The sequence below is a fragment of the Vombatus ursinus genome, unplaced genomic scaffold (assembly GCF_900497805.2).
Source record: "Vombatus ursinus unplaced genomic scaffold, bare-nosed wombat genome assembly UNPS02014959.1, whole genome shotgun sequence".
Classification (NCBI taxonomy): Eukaryota; Metazoa; Chordata; class Mammalia; order Diprotodontia; family Vombatidae; genus Vombatus; species Vombatus ursinus.
This window is the reverse complement of record NW_020954737.1, coordinates 18,492,843-18,511,625: the sequence shown is the minus strand read 5'-3', so window position 1 is coordinate 18,511,625 and position 18,783 is coordinate 18,492,843. Positions and strand designations below refer to the sequence as shown.

Below are 18,783 nucleotides of genomic sequence, written 5' to 3'. Positions count from 1 at the left end.
TTCTCCAACCACATTTCTATTACCTTTGTGTTTCGGTCAGACTAGATTATTCCTTGTGCCCTAAACATGCTCTGCTTTTGTGCCCTTGTTTATTTTGTCCTCTTGGCTCTCTGTTGAAGTCTTATCTATCCCTCAAAGCTCAACTCAAATGCTGTCTCCTTCATGAAGATTTCCCTGAGCCTACTCATGGGAATGATGGCAATGAGGCTTAGTGCACAGAGCAAACTGGATTTAGAGTAAGGAATAGTTGGGCAGCTAGGTGGCGCCATAGTGCACAGAGCGCTGGGCTTGGAGTCAGGAAGACTCATCTTCCTCAGTTCAAATCTGGCCTCAGACACTTCCTAGCTTGGTGATCCTGGGCAAGTCCCTTAACCCTGTTTGCCTCCGTTTCCTAATCTGTAAAACGAGCTGGAGAAGGAAATGGCAAACCACTCTAGTATCTTTGCCTAGAAAAACCTCAAATGGGATCTGAAGAGTCAGACATAACTGAACAATAGGTGCGTTCAGATCTTGCCCTCTGACATTTCCCAGCTGTGTGGTTTTGAGTGAATCTCTTAATCTCTTTGAGTCTGTTTTCTCATCTGCAAAGTGAGAGAGTTGAATGAGAGAGCCTTCTGGTTCAACATCTATGATCTATAGGCTTCCTCCACTGAACTCATAAAGCACCTTGTTTTTATTGCTTACAGAAGGGAACACATTGTACTAAGGTGTTTGTGTATGGGGAATTCCTACTAGACTGAAAAGTTTCTTGAGGACAAGGACTGTTTTATTGATCATTTTATCTTCCACAGTATCCTGAAGAGTAACTTGCACATAAATATTTGTTGTATTGAAAAGGTGTAGCTGGACTTCTTTCTTTTCATCGTTCCAGACACTGCTGACACAGAAATATTTAATTATCATAAATTTAGTGTGACTCAGTCTACCCAGGCTGGATGTGGAAACTACTAACCCATCATTGGCCACCAAGCCTAGGGCTAATTTGTATAGGGGACAGAGTGAAATGAAAAGCATGTTGGATGTGGAGACCTACATTCAAATCCTGACTGCCATTTACTACAGTGTGAATTTTGATAAATTCCTTTCTATGAGGCCTCATTTTCCTTCTTTGTATTTGAGAGACAGTGTGGTATGGTACAAAAATCAATTCCCTATTCAGCATTTTAATATCTTTTTGTGTCTCAGTTTCTTTTTTTTCTTTATTATTTCTTCATTACAATTCTAAATCTGTAATCTTGTGATTAGATCACCTCCAAGGTCCATTTCAGCTATATTATCTACGATCTCTTTATGTAGCTGTCCTTTTTCCTTGAGATTATAAACCCCTTGAATTTAATGGGGACCATTACCTTTGTATCATCAGAACCTAGAATACAGGAAAAGTTGATGACTGTTGATGACAATGATGAAATCATAAACCCGTTTTGATGAAATATGAATTCATCTAAGTGCTCCAAACTCCTGCAGTTATTTTATAAAATATTTGATTAAACATTTGAAAGGCAGCATGGAGTCCTGAAAAAGAAAACTGGACAAGGAATTAGAAGACTTGAGTTCTGTGACTGCTCTGAAATTTGGTAGATACAAGACTATTGTCAAATTATTTAATCTCTGAGCCTGTCTGCCATCTGGAACTGTGTAATGGAAGGAACACTGGACTTGATGTCAGAAGACCCTAACAAATTAGAGATTGGGACTTCAATTATACAGTTTACTGATAATACATAAAACATTGTGTGGTAAACATGTGAAAGGGTATGGGATCAACCTTGACTCTGCTCTCCTTCACTTCCCATAACCAATTGGTTGCCAGGCTCTGTCAATTTCACTTCCTCAACATCTCCCTAACCATTCCCTTCTATTTAAGCCACAACCTCTCTAGTCTAGGGCCCCACCACCTCTTTCATGACCTATCGCAATAGACTCCTGACTGTTCTTCCTGCATTCATTCTCTCCTCTCTACAATTCATTCTCTATAGGACTGCCAAATTGATATTCCTTAAGTGTATGTATGACCATGTGACTTCTCTGCTTGAGAAGTTTCAGTGGCTCTTCATTGCTTTTAGGAGAAAGCATAAACTCAACAGCTAGCATTATATAAATGTTAGTTACTATTTTTATTCTTAGAGCAGCTAGGTGGCACAGTGGATAGAGTGTAAGGCCTAGAGCCAGGAAGACTCATCTCTCTGAGTTCAAATCTGGCCTCACACACTTACTAGCTGTGTGACCCTGGGCAAGTCATTAACCCTGTTTGCCTCAGTTTCCTCATCTGTATAATGAGCTACAGAAGGAAATGGCAAACCACTCTAGTATCTCTGCCAAGAAACCCCCAAATTGGGTCACAAAGAGTCACATATAATAAACTCCCATTTGGAGCATAAGACTGCAAGAGAAGGGAGTAATGCTTCATCAATATGGAAAGGTAGGCTGACACCAGATTATGAAGGGCTTTAAATGCTAAAACAGGGGAGTTTATTTATTTTGTCCCAATGGCCATGAAGGTGGCTGAAGCTGTCACTGTGAAGCCCTTAGATCTTGGTTAGACATTGAAGACACCAAGATAATACACTACATCCTGGGCCATTGCCAGTCATTTTGACTTTTGTCTTGCCACTGGACTTTGATGAGAAGAGAGTGAGGCTGATGACTTTGTGTCCCTCTGCCTCAGTTAGCCAATTCATATGCAAGTCAAGCTATCACCCCATGATGCCATTAACCCTCTTTGAAAATGGAGAGCAAACAAGCTACGTAGCCAGAAAATGGGTTGAAATCACTTTAGATTATCTAGTTTTATATAAAACAAGTGGGAAAGATGGAGAGGGATCTTACTCTTATTTAAGAATTGTCTCAAGTACAGGGTCTATTTTTGTGTGTGTCATAAACCACTTTTTCAGGTGAATCCTATGGACCCCCTTTCAGGATGTTTTTAAATCTCTAAAATAAAATAACATTACAAAGAAAATCAAAAGCTGATGAAAATAAAGGTGCATTTTTTCCTCTTTCATGGACCCTCTGAAATCTGTGGAACCCAGGTGTGGTGTAATGAAACCCAGCTCCAAAGGAATTTAAAGTAGTTCTTCCGTGGCTCAGTTTAAAATTTTATTGCTTAAAAAATCAATTTTATTTTCATTTCCAAATTCTCTCCCTTCCTCCACTGAGGTGAGAAAAACAAAGCCCATGACAAACATAGTCATATAAAATAAATCCCCACATTAGCCATGTCCTCCATCCCACTCCCCACACCCCCAAAAAAAGAAAGAAAAAGAGAAGAAAACATGGTTCAATCTGCAGTCCACCAGCTCTCTGGAAGTGGATAGTATGTTTCATCATTAGTCCTTTGGAATTGTGGTTGGTCATTGTGTTCATCAGTTACTAAATGTTTCAGAGTTAATAATCTACAATATTGGGTCACTGTATAAGTTGTTCTGGTTTTGCTCACTTTCCTTTCTGTTGGTTCATACAAGTCTTCCCAAGTATCTAAAACTACACCCTTCATCATTCTGATAGCACAATAGTATTCCACTGAATTCATATACCATAACTTGTTCAGCTATTCTCCAGCTGATAGTTATATCTCCTCAGTTTCCAATTCTTTGTCACTACAGAAAAAACCATTATAAATATTCTTGTCCATACGGGTTCTTTCTTTCTTTGGAGTACAGAACTAGTAGAAGAATTACTGGATCAAAGGGCATGCATAGTTTAATAGTTTTTTGGATAGTTCCAAACTGCTTTTCAAAATGGTTGGACTAATTCATAACTCTAGTAACAGTGCAATAGTATACCTTTTTTTCCCCATACCTTCTCTAGCATACGTCATCTTAGCCAATCTGAATGGTGGGAAGTGATAGTTATTTTAATTTGCATTTCTCTAATTATTAGTATCTTAGAGCATTTTTTTCAATATGGCTGTTTGTTCAATGGTTTCAATAAATTTTATATGCCTATCAAATTTATAGGTGACACAAACTTAGGTGGGATTGCTGATCTGTTAGACTGAAGAATTGAAAATAAGATGGTTAAAACCCATAGATAGAAATGCAAAATCCTATATTAAGATTAAAAAACCCCAACCACATAAGTATGAGAAGGGGCGAGAGGCAGCTTAACAGTTAATTAAAAAAAAAAAAACCTAGGCATTTTGATTTTAAATTTAATGAGTTGCAATATGACATGATGACCCATGTAGCTAATAATATTTAGCTAAATTAGCAAAAATATATAATATAGTGCTGGATAAACTACATCTAGAATATTGTACTTTGTTCTGGTAGACACAGAGGAAGGTTATTAGTTGTGTAAGGAAAGCAGTAGATTCTATGAAGCCTAATTCCCCCAGGTGCTAGTGTTATCCCCTAATAAATTATGTATTTATTTTGTATATCTCTATATATGTATATTGTCTCCCTTAATAGAAAGGGTTGGGATTTTCATTTTTTTCTTTGTACCCTCAGAGTCTAATGTAGCCCCTGGCACATAGTAGGTACTTAATAAATGTTTATTGATTTGAAGACAGAGAAATATAGGTTCCAATTCCAGCTCTGTCAGTTGCTATCCACAATGTTGGTTCAATGATTTCACTTTTCTTTCTTTTTTTTTTTTTGGTGAGGCGATTGGGGTAAGTGACCTGCCCAAGGTCACAAAGCTAGTAAGCGTTAAGTGTCTGAGGCTGGATTTGAACTCAGGTCCTCCTGACTCCAAGGCCAGAGCTCTATTCACTGTACCTCCTAGTTACCTCTCAATGATTTCACTTTTCTAAGCCTGTTTTCTCATTTGTAAAAATAGAGTGTTGAATTAGATAAATTCTAAGGTCACTTCTACCTCTAAATTTTCGATTCTATATAATGTCAGCTATTATTATTGTTATATTTAACAAATCCTAAGGTTAGGAAATAAAGTGAGTTATTTTCAGTTTACTTTGTATTGAAAATGTTTTAACAGCTTTTTAATTAACACTTTTAAACACTTAAATGTGTTTAACAGCTTTGTTCCCAAGGGATCTTAGCTTCTTTAGAAAGAAAGAAGCCAGTGGATGAAATAATAGGGATACCACATTAATGGGTGTCAATATTACTTTATTGCCCTTACTTCCCTGAGGTTCAAGGTAAATAGGCACCTTAATCAATAAATTTACTTAGGTTTTGTTGATTAGCATCTTTTGCAGAATCATCTTTTTATCACATCATTCTATTGTTTTAAAAAACTTCAGTGATTCCCTAGTGTACTCAAGACAGTTTGAATGTTTGACTTTCAAGTCTTTCCATAATCTGGTCCCACATACAGAATCTCATCTCTCATTAATTCCCAAAGTAAATTATTCCAAGTGGACTAACCTCGTTGTTCCCCACAATGTTCACTTCATTGCCAAAAACACCTCCTTCCCTGCCTATCTGAATTCTACCTATCTTCCAAGGTCCAAACAAAGTTCTATCTTCTCCATAAAGTTTCTTACTGTCCTGCATAATGTCCACAGCACATTTTTCTACTTTTGAACTCACATAGTATCAAAGCAGCACTCAGCTTGGTATACACATCCTGCCTGGCATTATTCAAGTTTCATGTATGTCTATTTTCTACCCTCCCCCCACCCCCAACTAGATGGTAAACTCCTTGAGGACAGGGAAGATGTTACATTTTCCCCCTTATTACTGCTAATGCCTTTAATATCCTTTATTACAATGAGAGGCAGCTGATAGTGGATAAAGCACTGATCTTGGAGCTAGAGAGAAAAGGGCCCAAGTCTTGCCTGACAAGTACTGGCTATGTGATTGGCAAATTACTTAACCTTATAGCGTTGTAGGAAGCTAAGACCATAAGCTATCGAGATGGTACTGATCTACATTGGTAGTTGTCCTATGTGGCAATCCTCTACACCAATAAAATCATAGGCCCATTCTCTATCACCATGACTAGCATGAAAAGAGGGGTTGTTAAATGTTATTTTTAACTGGCTGTCAACACAGAAGCAAAAGAGCCAATTCCCTCAGTGCAAAACTCATAGACCAAATCATTCATTGACTGGAATGTAATTTTCATTTTTTAACCAGTAGGTGTCAGGCAGTACAAACTTAGAGAAACCAAAAACTTCCAGTTCAATTCTCTACAACTTCTACAACTTGTAAACACATGGCTTTAAAAATGAACCCTGACAGAATCTCATATGAGCCTCAAACCACCACTTCTTTGTCTCTCCAATAATGATAAGCTTCTTTAATGGGAAGAGAATTATGTTTAGAGAACTGTTTTATTTCTTCACTTAACTAGTGAAATAGGTAACTAATATGTCAATGTCTAACATAGTTTTTAAATAAAACAAATTCTATGTAAAATGTTTTAAGGTCATAGATATAACAAACATTTAAAACTGAAGGAAGTAGCACAATCTCCTCTGACAGTAAAAAAAAAGTATAAATATTTCAGGCAGCTGAAGGAGGTGAAAAGAATAAGCATTTATTAAGTGTCTTCTATGTGCTTTTGAATATTATCTCTTTTGCTCTCAAATGAAATTATAGTGTGTGGTACAGTGAATAGGAGACTTTGGTGCCAGGAAGATCTGGGTTCAAGACCTACTTCTTCATGTTGGCAATGTGACCCTTGGGTTGAGGTCAACCCTTACTCTCTGTGTTCCAGGCAACTCTGTAAAATTATAAACTGGAGAATAGCTGCCAATCTGCACTGGTAGGAGTTTTTTCAATCTCCCCATTTTGATGAATCAGAGGTCCTGACCCTCCCCCCCCCAAAAAAGTATTTCAGAACTACTAACACTTTTTCAAAGTCAAACTCAAAACCTTATCTACTCTTGCATTTGGAAAAATGCTTGAATTAACAGGTATTTACATTTTCTAACCTTTGCCAATTTCTCTTTCAGTATTGTATAACTTAGGTGAGACTTGGATGGGACCTTTAAATTATTCTTTCTTCCTAACAGTAAGTCACATTTCTAGAATGTCTTAAAATTTACAAATAGCTTTTTTCTCAACATCCTTGTAAGGCAGCTAGTACCAGAATAACAGGATCCTAGAATTTTCAGTCACAAGAGATCATCTATTCCAACTATACCTGAACAAGAATTCCCTTTGGCTTTCCTAGTCAACCTCTTCTTGAAGACAGAGGAGGGGAACCCATTAACTCCCTGGCAGCTGATTCCAATTATGGATAGCTCTAAATGTTAGGAATCTTTTCCTTGAATTGAGCCCTCAATTGGGCAGCTGGGCGGCGCAGTGAAAGGAGTGCTGGGTCTGGAGTCTGAAAGAACTGAGTTCAAATAAAACCTTAGTCACTTATTAGCTGTGTGACTGTGACAAGTCACTTAACTAGTCTACATCAGTTTTCTCATCCCATCAAAATGAGAATAACACCTACTTCACAGGGTTATTAAAGAGCATCAAATGAGATAATGTGTGTAAGGTGTTTTGTAAATCTTAAAGCACTATATAAATGTTAGCTATTATTTCTCCCTAGAACTAGTAGATCATCCGACTAGATGTCCTAACAAATTAACTTCCAATTCTGTAATTCTACTGAGTAACCATACAGATATTTACACTTTTTACTTCAACAACTTTAACTTTCCTCAAAACTAACACTGCATTAAGTTTTACAAGCAAAACAAATGGGAAGATAATTCAGTAAGTTTGTACAAATTAAATATCCTTAGTATAACAGGACAAGGATTCATTTATTTTAAAACTAAACCAAAAGTCTTCTGGAGTTTTTAGAAACAATATTTGTCCTCAATGGAAATGAGAAGGATAATGAATAAGAAGAAAAAATGCTATGCAAGGATTTAATATTAAGTGTTATGATACTGTTTCTTATTCTCACTACGAAAAATAATCTTAATGTCCTGGAGAATTAAAGTCTCTTGAAGTAAATGAATATCAGCCATTTCTGCTCTACTTAGAATCTTAAGAAAAGTGTAACTAAATTCTCAAAGTACCAACTAGCAAATTGTACAAAATAGTAGCAAAAACAAGTCACCATATTTGCATAAGCATTTTAATTTTTGAATTTTAACAGTCCAAACAAAAGTCAGCTAGATAACATAAATATAGCATATATGCACACAATTTATAGCCAGTTACATAGATGCAATAGCAAACCTCGCAAGAATGTCAAAATATTTCAACTTTCATGGAGTTAACTATTTCGATATGACTGATGGGTCATAATTTCAAAGTTCACATATGTAGGGGTAAAGACTTAAAAAAAATTACACAAACTCATAAGTGATATTAGAATTTTCAGTTTCTGGAAGGATTAGTATAAAAATGAACAGAGAAGTAAATAACATTTAGGACAGGCAAGAGGGGATGGGTGGGCAGAAAGAAAGAGTACATTATTTACCCGAAGGTATTTCAGGGCTCATTTTAAACAGTTTTATACAAAAGTCTTTTCCCAATTAAATTCTTTGGAAGTAATGTCTCAGGAATGTTAAAAATCATGATCAATGCTGGAACAGGAAAGGGATGAGGTGTGCTATCACAAAAGGTGTTCCTACAGTACTAACAGAATTGGAGAGGGGCATGTAAACAACTAACAATACCAAAAGATGAAGGGTTAGCTTGGCTGGATTAACTTAAAATGTTAATAATCATAACATACGTGACTTTTTTTTCAGTAGTTTAAGGCCACTCTAAAAACTTTAAAGAAATACTTATGTCAATTAAAGGTAGATTAAACACCATTTTTCTTTGTAATACCCAAACTCTGCTGGTCCTATATAGAAATGCTGTTTCATATCTTGTATCAGGATTTATAAGGAGACAATGCCATTACATAACTTATTGATATTTTTTCTACTGTGGTTTCAAGTTACTAATTTTTTGAGGTGGTACTCTTTGTAAGGTTTTTTTTCCCCACAAAGTCTTATCCATAATAAGAAAAAGTTTTGGTGGTACAGTTTTTTCATGGATTCATATACCATGATCATAACTAATAAAGCTCAACTTTGGACAATAAAACTTAGGCATCTGTTTCTATGACCCAGCATATACTAAAGTCCCATCTACTGTTCTATTAGAGTACTACAGAATGCTATTCCAGGACTTATGTTTCACCTATAATCACATAAATACTAAATTTCCATGAAGATTACATATATATAAATAGGTACATTCTGAAGAATGCTAATTGGCTGCCTGCATCCCAGAAATCATGTATTATGATCTAATGGCAAACAGATGACAGAATAGGAGACATGGTAAAAATGGGGGAAAAAAGTTATTTCAAAAACTCTGATATCATGACAAATTGTTTCAGCAGTTAAAATCAATAAAAACAGAAAGAGGTGGAATCTTTTAACAAGCCTTTGGTAAACAGAATGTTTGTATATGTATTTCATACATAATTTAACCCAATAGATCTCCACACATAAACTGACCTTCTGGAGATTGTGCTTTGGAAAATCTGACATTAAGAATAGTCAATTAGAATTAGAATTCATTGTTGTTCTTCTTTTAGTAGTACGACATAGCAAAAGGTTATACTATCTTCTTTTTTCTTACATAAATAATACTAATGTTTTAATGTTGTATGTATGCATGCATTAAAAGTAAATTTAATTTTTACAGGATTAGATCTGTTTTTAATCCTTAAACGGCACTCATCTCTTAATTTGAAGTAACTAAGTACGGTTTTGCTTAGCTATTAGTTTTCTTGTTATTATCAATTAGGTATTTGTTGAATCTCATTATGATTGGAGGAGCCTCTGTTACACATTCAATTCAATTAATGTTTGTGAGTCATTCATGGGACATATGGCACTGTAATTAGGTAGCATATGTGGCACCAGAAAGGCTAGAATACATTCATGATGTAGACTGTGTCTATGAATCTGAGTTAGAAAACCATCTTTTTCAGTGTTTTTCAGTAAATACATCAAAGTAAAAATTAGTTCAAAGTGTATTAATTGTTATTTCATTTAATTCACTTTTGGTTTCCAAACAGCCTGGAATACTCTATTTCTAATCAAAGCACCTCAAAAACATCCAGTTCTTAGAAGTTAAAGGAAAACTGGGAGATCACTGTGCTTCACTGCGGACAGCAGAGAAAAACTGCTATCAAACATTTATATGCTGAACCTTGTAATGGCTCACTGAAATTGCTCAGTAGGGAGGACACTACTAATGAAGACAGTACATTAGAAGCTTTTACAAGAAAAACTATGTATATAGCACACATAACTCCAAAATGATATACAACACATTCCATGAGTAAATAGATGGGACATCTATTTAAATTATGTTTGGAACACTGTCTAATATTCATTACCAATATTTTAAAATCTTAACACGGAAAAAAAAAATCACAAGCTTCCCCCGCTTCCAGCCCACAAAAAAGGCCACAAAGTGCATAAGGAATCGTTCTTAAGATAAAGCCATTGCACAAAACTTACAGTCCTATGTATACTGAAATGTCACACTGGAGATTAATTGCACTCTTCTGTAAACCAGTGTAGGAACATCCATATGGAGAAGTCTACTGACAAAATTATAGTAAACATCTTTGTCAAGGGCCACATAGATATAAACCGTATTTAAGGATTAAAAGGTGCAACTGAGAAGTCTAATAACAATGTTAAAAGCTACATACTGTTAGCACATTTTAACCTTAATACCTTTTGATTTGTCACTTAGTAAATTATTACAGAATGAACTTCTCTTGTCAAATGCAATCTGTAAATATCATTTACAAAACTAAGTCAATAAAATTACTGCCTGCAAGTCAGATGTTAGGGGCCCCTTTTTAACGTTTGTGTTGCCAGTTTAACACAATGCTGCTCTTCAAAGAAGGGATATAATATGTAAGGGAAATGCTTTAAAACGTTCTTAATTACCATTTTCTCCATTAACTGGATGAAGACTGCATTGTGCTAGAAATCAATCAAAGATTCAAGTTCTTAATATATAGGGATATGGCTACGAAAACAAGCAACAACAAATTTCAGAAGCAGTAAAATATTTTCCCTTCGAATTAAATGACACCTAGGTCCACCAAATTATTTTTGAAAGAATCTTATTTCTTGTCTTCATATATTACAATGTAGGGAAGATTTCAGGACATAATGTAGTCACTAAAATAGTCAACAATTAATTTTTCTGTGGTTCGTTAAAAAAAAAAATCAACCTAGGTGGATCCATAATTTGATGCAAGAAAGCATACCTATGACCCGAAGTGTATTTACTAAAGAGTTATTTAAAAGGCTCATTTTGCTCAAAAATCAAGAGCTGGCACAAATGGAAATAAAAAAAATTTCAATATTAAAGGATTCAATATATCCTTTTCAGACATTTCACCAATTACCATAAAGATGACTATTGTGAGAAATAGTTCATTTTAGGCCACAAGATCTGATGACCTTATCAAAAGATAACATGGAAATGGTACTCAGAAGCTTAATTTTTAAAATTTAACTCAAAATTTAAAACAGAGTTGAACACATATAAGTAGAAATCCATGTTTTATCCAACTCTATCTTTTGGTAAGAGTATAGTACAATTAATGTTTACTGGAGGCATTGCTTGGAAAAGTACTCATGGAGTAAAAACATTAGACACTCCCACCTTACTAGGAATCAGAATTTAACTGTGTTGGGTCACACATGAGAGAAAATGGCAATTTTGAAAAATGGAATATTTAAAGGCATTCCCTTAAGAGCTGGCCCAGGTTTTGTTAGATTGCCCAAAAAGGCCAAATAAGGTAGCAGGACTGCATTTATTCCTACACCAATCATCCTTTTAGGGCATAACTATTATGTTCCCGAATGATTTTTCTTCTGTCCACCAAGCTGGCTTTGACATTCTATGGTCCACTGCAATCTTTTGGTCTTCCCCCTTCTTAGGACTGCAGCAAGATACTGCTATCCATTGAGTAAGTAGACTACCAGTTCATAGGTGGCCATCATTATAGCTGTGTTTGGAATCTGTCTGACCAGATGTGTTGTTAGACCACGGTAGAGAGACCCATATCCTTCTTCTCGAACAACCAAAGATAGCGTCTGGAAGAAAGATCTATATTTTGTTCCCTCTTCACGTAGCCTTGTTCTTACAACCTCTGTGTGAAGAAAAAAAAAGACATCTTACTACTTATTATTTTACATAAAGAAATCACCTTTACAACACTTTCTAGAGTTATGCTGGTATCTTCTCCATTGCTAACATTATTTCTTAAAACAACAACAAAAAAAACAAACCAAAACAAAACAAAAAACCCCCCTAAATTTAAAGAACACCAAAAAAGGGAAAATATTCCATATACAAAAAGTAGAACAGAAAGTGGTTCATTAAGAAAACATGAATTTCTATAATGGATTTGTTTTTTAAAAAGTACATATAATATCTTCTACATAGTATTTCAAAACAATACGTTTGTACTTTCTTCTGTGTAGTTTTAAAGATGCTTCAATGGCCCCATTTCATACCTTTCTCCCCCTCCCAAAACTTGCTTTTAACAAATCCCTCAACTCAAAGAAAAAGAGAAAGTATAACAGTTATAACAAATAAGCATAGTTAAGAAACACAAATCTATACAGTTGCCATGTCCAAAACTGTGTATCTCATACTGCATGCTGGGGTCTATCAGGAGATAGACGGAATGTTTCATTATTACTGGTCCTCTAGAATAGTTGTTGGTCATTGCACAGATCAGAGTTCTTAAGTCTTTCCATGTTGTTTATTGCATACTTTTCCCCCTCTTGCTTCTACTCACTTCATTATGTTCCAGTTCATCTAAGTTATCCCAGGTTTTTCTAAAACTATCTTTTTTAAGACTATTCCATAACATTTATATTATAATTTGTCAAGCCAGTTCTCAATTGATGAGCAATTCTTTTTGTTCCTAGTTTTTTAATACAGCAAAAAGAGCTGCTATAAATATTTTTGTACACATATTTTCTTTTCCCCATATAGGCCTAATAGTGGTATCCTTGAGTTAAAGAGTATGCACAGTAACTTTTGAGGTACAATCCCAAATTGCTTTCCAGAATGCCTGGAGTATTCACAGCTCTACCATCTCTCAGGGTAACTGGCTTGTGCAACCCCCAAGATTTCTGTCCTTCTCTCTCAGTGGGGCATGTCTATTGGGTCTTTCTTCTGTTACTGAATCCATCAACGACCCAGTGCTTATTTCTGAATTTTTTCTCCCTGCCCCTTTCTACACTCATGCCAACTTAAAAAACTTATGTTCTAGAAAATTTTCTAATCAAGAAATTATTGTATGTAATTAAGTTTATTTGAACTAAATTTAGGAGTCAATAATTAAAGTTTCTATTTTATGCCTCCTAAAAGTAATAGTGTATAGTTACATTACAAGGTTACAAAGATGATATTCCATTTGGATTTAGTTTTATAATACTAAACTTAAGGGAAATTTAGTGAGATACAGTAAGAGTAAAGTACTTTAGCCAAATTAAAAGCAAGAGAGGGAAGTAATGTGGCCACAGAGTCTACCTTATTTACTTGTTCAACTATTAATAAGCTAGAACAAGAAAAAGATGAATGCCGAATAAAGATGCAACTCCCACACAGGTCAATTCCTATTACAATAAACTCCAAGGGACTCTACTAGAATTTAAAACACTAAACACATTTGCTTGAGGCTGGAAAGGCTTTATGCATAGATTTCTATTGTAAACAGGACCGGACAAATATGAATCAAAATTCTCTTACCATGTGGATATGCTATAGATGTGGCACAAGTTTTAGAGGTGGCAGCAGCCAACATCATTCTCACAAAATCTGAAGGTTCTTTTGCAGAATCCTCCTCATCTTCCATATTAGAAGCAGTCTTATGTTCCAGTAGCTTTTGCTTAATACTTTCATAAATAACAAAATGAATAACAGTCTCAGATATGCCAGCATATGAAGCAGACATGCCTCTATAAAATCCTTTAAGTCCATCTGTCTGATATACTTTACGGACACATTCAAAAGCACTCATTCGCTTTTCTCCACGGTTTCTGAAAAACAAAATGAAAATGGCTTATCATAAACTTAAAAATTGTGAGTCTATAATTTTTTTCAAGAAAGAAATCTAAACATAGTAGAAGAGGCAGATGAATATGCCACTTTGATAAGGAACAACAGTTCATAAATTGTGAAGATCAGGAGTTGGAAATTCCTTCAGTCTGAATTTAAAGAATTTTAAAAACATATTTGATTCCATCTTCCAAATGTCTAACAAAGAAATATTTTATTGAACATTAAACACACATACGTAGCCACATTGATGTGCCTCATTATGATTCTTGCTGTGGGTTCATATCTTTTAAGAAATTCTTAAACTCCCTTAGACACAGGTCCAAATAGACACACCCTATACCAAACACTCTGTGGCATTAAGTGTTATGGTGAGTTTGCTTTGCTAAGAACACGCAAACAGGGTGCAGCTTGGTGGCGCAGAGGATACAGCATCGGCCCTGGAGTCAGGAGGACCTGAATTCAAATCCGGCCTCAGACACATAACATTTATTCGCTGTGTGACCCTGGGCAAGTCACCTAACCCTAGCAAAAACAAAAACAACAACAACAACAACAAAAGAACACGCAAATAATAACTGTTGGGGTAGCAAGGTAACCCAGTGGATAGAGCACTGGCCCTGGAATCAGGAGGACCTGAGTTCAAATTTGGCCTCAGACACTTGACACTTACTAGTCTTGTGACACCAGGCAAATCATTTAACCCCGACTGCCTTGCCCTTGCTTCCCCGCCCCTAAATAGTAATTGTTGGTCAATTTTAATTTTCTTTTTGTGGTACCTATGTTAAATATTCTAACCTTGCTTACCAAAAAATACCTTTAGTTTTAAAATTCAGCTTCTTCAGGAATTCCCTAAATGCCCCCTCTCTAAGGACTGAATGTTCTTTGCACAGTAGGTACTCAGTAAATATTTTATTGATAAAGGTGTACTACAAGGGATACCAGAATAAATATGTTAGAATAAAAGGAATCCTGGAGTTTAGTAGAGTTAACCTTGGAAGACATAGTAATCAATCCTTATTCTTCTTGATCTTGGCAGCACCTGACACTGTTGATCACCTCTCTCCTTTAGATAAATCTCTTTTCTCTAGGTTTTCTTGACACTGATCTTTCTTGGATGTCCTCCTACTAAGCCAACTACTCCTCAGGCTCTTTTGCTGGTTCTTCATTGATGTTGCAACTCTTGTGAGTATCCCCCCAGGTTCTATCCTGAGCCCTTTTCTCTTTTTGCTCAATATTACCTCACCTGGTGATTTCATCCGCTATCACAGATTCAATGATAATTTCTATGCAGAACATTCTCAGATTTATATATCCAGCCCTAGTCTGTCTGCTGAACTACAGATATGCATTTCCAATTGTTTTGTGGATATCTCAAACTAGATACCCTGTAAGTATTTCAAACTCAGCATGTTGAAAACATAACTTATCAATCTCCCCCAAGGCCTCCTCACTTCTAAACTTCCTTATTACAGTTGAAGGGCACCATCATCCTCCTGGTTACCCAGGCCCATAATTTCAGTATCCTCAACTTACTTCACGCTCATATTCGTTCTATACATCAAATCTGCTGCCAAGTCTTATTGTTTCTACCCTCACTACACCTCTCATATACAGTCTTCTCCCCATTCACACAATCACAATGCTAAGGTAGACAACTACAGTAGTCTCCTAGAGTTCATCTTCACACTCCATTAAGCTGCCAAGGTGATTTTCCTGAAGTCAAGGTTCTAGCAATGTCACTCCTACCCTCTTCCCTGCTCCACAAGTTTCAGTGGCAGCCTATAGATAATCCAGGATAAAAATATAAAATCCTGTTTGGCATTTAAAGCTCTCATAATCTGGTACCTTACAGCCTTCCTAGCCTTGTTATACTCTATTCCCCTCCACACATCCTACCATCTGACATCTGACTAACTGCAGCTCCATTCCCATCTCTGTGCCTTTACACTGGCTACAGCCTATGCCTAGTATGCTCTGCCACCTCACTCTCTCCTCTAAACTTCCCTGGCTTCCTTCATGACTCAACTTTGGCAAAAAGCCTTTCTCCTTCATGCCAGTTGCAAATGACTTCCCTTTTCAGATTACCTTCACATGCTCCTTCAGGCAGGGCCTGTTTTTTTCCTTCTTTTTATCACAAGTACTTAGTACTGTGTGTTGCACAGGGTAAACTCATTAAGAAAATGCCTGTTAAAATCAAAAGTAGAAGAGTTCCCAACCTCTACGGAGCTTACATATCTTGTTATGGAGATACCACTGAATGCAGACAAGCACAATCTAAAACATTTTGGGGAAGTGGAGACCACTGACAATTGAAGAGGTCAAGGATATCTTTACTGAAGAGAGGGCACCTGAGCTGAATTTTGAATGAAGACTTGGATTCCAAAAGGGGAAAATGAAGAGAGATGAGTGCTATCCATACCTAGAGGACACTGTGTGTATATACTCTGGTAGAAGACAAAATGTTTACTTTGGCAGGAATGCAGGGTACTTAAAAACAAAGGCTGTAATCAGAATGAAAAAAAGCTTAAAACCCAGACTGAGTTTGTATTTTATTTTAACGGCAAAAGGAAGCCACTAAAGGTTTATGATTAGGGGCATCGTACGGTCAAATGCTCTGTGGAAACATATCGGAAACAGGAGAGTCTGGAGGCAAGGAGACCAAGGAAGAGGTAATAGTTGATGTGAGCAACGACAACCACACGAACCAGGGTAGTGGCTGTGCAAATGTAAAAAAGGGGATGGATATAGATGATGCTATGGATATAGAATTAACAGGACTTAATAATGGTTTGGATATAGGAAAGGGAGGAGTCAAGGATGACTGAGGCTATAATTGTAGCTGAGGTTTCCAGTAATACATGCTATCCCAGTGAACTTGTAAGAAAAGATAATTAAAAGAGCTGGAAACTCCCAGGAGTCTGGTTGTTTTTTAAAAAAGAATTTTTTTTTTTTGATAACCACTTAGTTGGTTGTTGGTCACCGTTGGTGAGACAGTGGTTGTAGGGGCAATCAAGTAGTACAGACAAAAAAAAAATCTACATTTGACTGATTCTCCAGAATAATGGTCTTTAAACATTTTTGATCATAATCCCCCTTATCAGTAAAACATTTTTGGGCACACACCCCTAATACATGCATATTTACAAATGTACAACATAAAGTTTACACAAAAAATAGAAATTTGAAAAAGGATGAGATAAAGATGGAAGAATACTTGATCCTGAGGTCAACAGGGAGCCACTGGAGTTATTTAATATGGTTAGACTTGTGCTTTAGTCTAAAAGACTAAAGTCTAAAAGAATTTTAAATTCTTTTCTAACTCTCTGGGTCATAGTTTGTCAAGAGAAAAGCTTGTGTGAATCAGTTGTCAGAGAGGAACTTTAATTTTAAATGGGGGTTTCTTCATTTAAACAGGAAATGGAAAAACAGGCATGGCTGGGGGGGCTTTGAATTTATCCAGCCATTCTGGAAAGCAATTGGGAAGTATGCCTGTGCAATACTTAGCAATACCATCAGCAGGCCTTTGTCCCAAAGACATCAAAGACAGACATCTTTTCAAGTTGACATTGAATCATTAATAATCTCTAAAGAGATTTGTTTTTGTTTTTTGTTTTTTTTGCTAGGAATGGGGTTAAGTGACTTGCCCACAGCTAGTGAGTGTCAAGAGTTTTAGGCTGGATTTGAACTCAGGTCCTCCTGACTCCAGGGCTGGTGCTCTATCCACTTCGCCACTTAGCTGCCCCTAAAGAGATTTTTAAAAGAGGAAAAGGACTCATATGTACAAAAATATTTGTTGTAATTCCTTTTAAAGTGACAAATTAGAAACTAAGGGGGTACCCATCAATTGGGAATAGTAAGAAATGATGTGAGTTTCAGAGAAACTTCATAAGACTTGTATGAATTGATCGAGAGTGAAGAATCAAAACAATTTATACATATCACAAAGACAAATAACTTTGAAGACTAAAAACTGATTTAATGCAATTGCTATTCTGCAGGACCAATGAGTGAAGTATGCTATCCACTTCCTAAAAGAGAGGTGAAGGACTCAAAATGCAAGTACATATTTTTGGATACGACCAATGTAGAGATTTGTTTTTCTTCCTTCTTTTTTTTTTCTTTTTTTAAATGGTAAAGAGAGCTAAGAGGGAGAAGGGAAAAATGATTGTTAATAGAAGAAAAAGACCAAAACAATCAAAAAGCAAAGTCTCTGTGACCTTCTTGGGAAGGTTTTCCTGAACCCTCCTGGGATTCAGCAACCTGGGGCTTTAATTTAAAAAAGCTACATTACCAAAATTATACATAAAATGTAAAAAAATTAAATGAAGGCTATAATGAGGAGATATCCACACCTTTGCCCATTACTCCCAGAATCAACCCCTTTTTCTTCAATGAATGGGATTTATATAAAACAAGTGTTATTTTGCTTTACTGTAGAGTGGTCAAAAAATCTGGTGAAGGATCACTTACAAAAAAGAGATTATTCCTTATATATTTAATAGCTGCTTCTTTATAAATGTCACTTAACTTCTCCATGTCTCAGTTTATTTACCTGTAAAACAGGAATGGAAAACTCATTCCTTAGCTCTGTGTGGAGGGTGGACTAGAGTGGAGAAAACCTGTGGTAGGAAATCAAGTAGGAGGCTATACAATAGTTGAGGCAAAAACTAACGAGGGCTTGAATAACGTTGGTGGGCATACAAATGGAAAGAATTAAGATGTTATGGAGATAGAATCACTATGGTTTGGCAAATGATTGGTTGTATGGGGTGAGGGAAAGTGACGAATCTATAGTGATGGCAAG

At 36.0% G+C, this 18,783-nt stretch overlaps 1 protein-coding gene across 1 annotated transcript in view; it reads right to left on the bottom strand.

The window, feature by feature from the left end:
- Nucleotides 1-7,984: 7,984 nt before the first annotated feature.
- Nucleotides 7,985-18,783, bottom strand: part of SLC25A36 (solute carrier family 25 member 36) — a 40,070-nt gene continuing 29,271 nt past the window's right edge. Inside the window, exons 6-7 of the mRNA XM_027845249.1 lie at nucleotides 13,668-13,957; nucleotides 7,985-12,054 (exon numbers count right to left, since the gene is read on the bottom strand). Of these exons, the coding sequence (XP_027701050.1) occupies nucleotides 11,861-12,054; nucleotides 13,668-13,957 (484 nt within the window). The 3' untranslated portion in view covers nucleotides 7,985-11,860. The remainder of the gene's footprint in view (nucleotides 12,055-13,667; nucleotides 13,958-18,783) is intronic.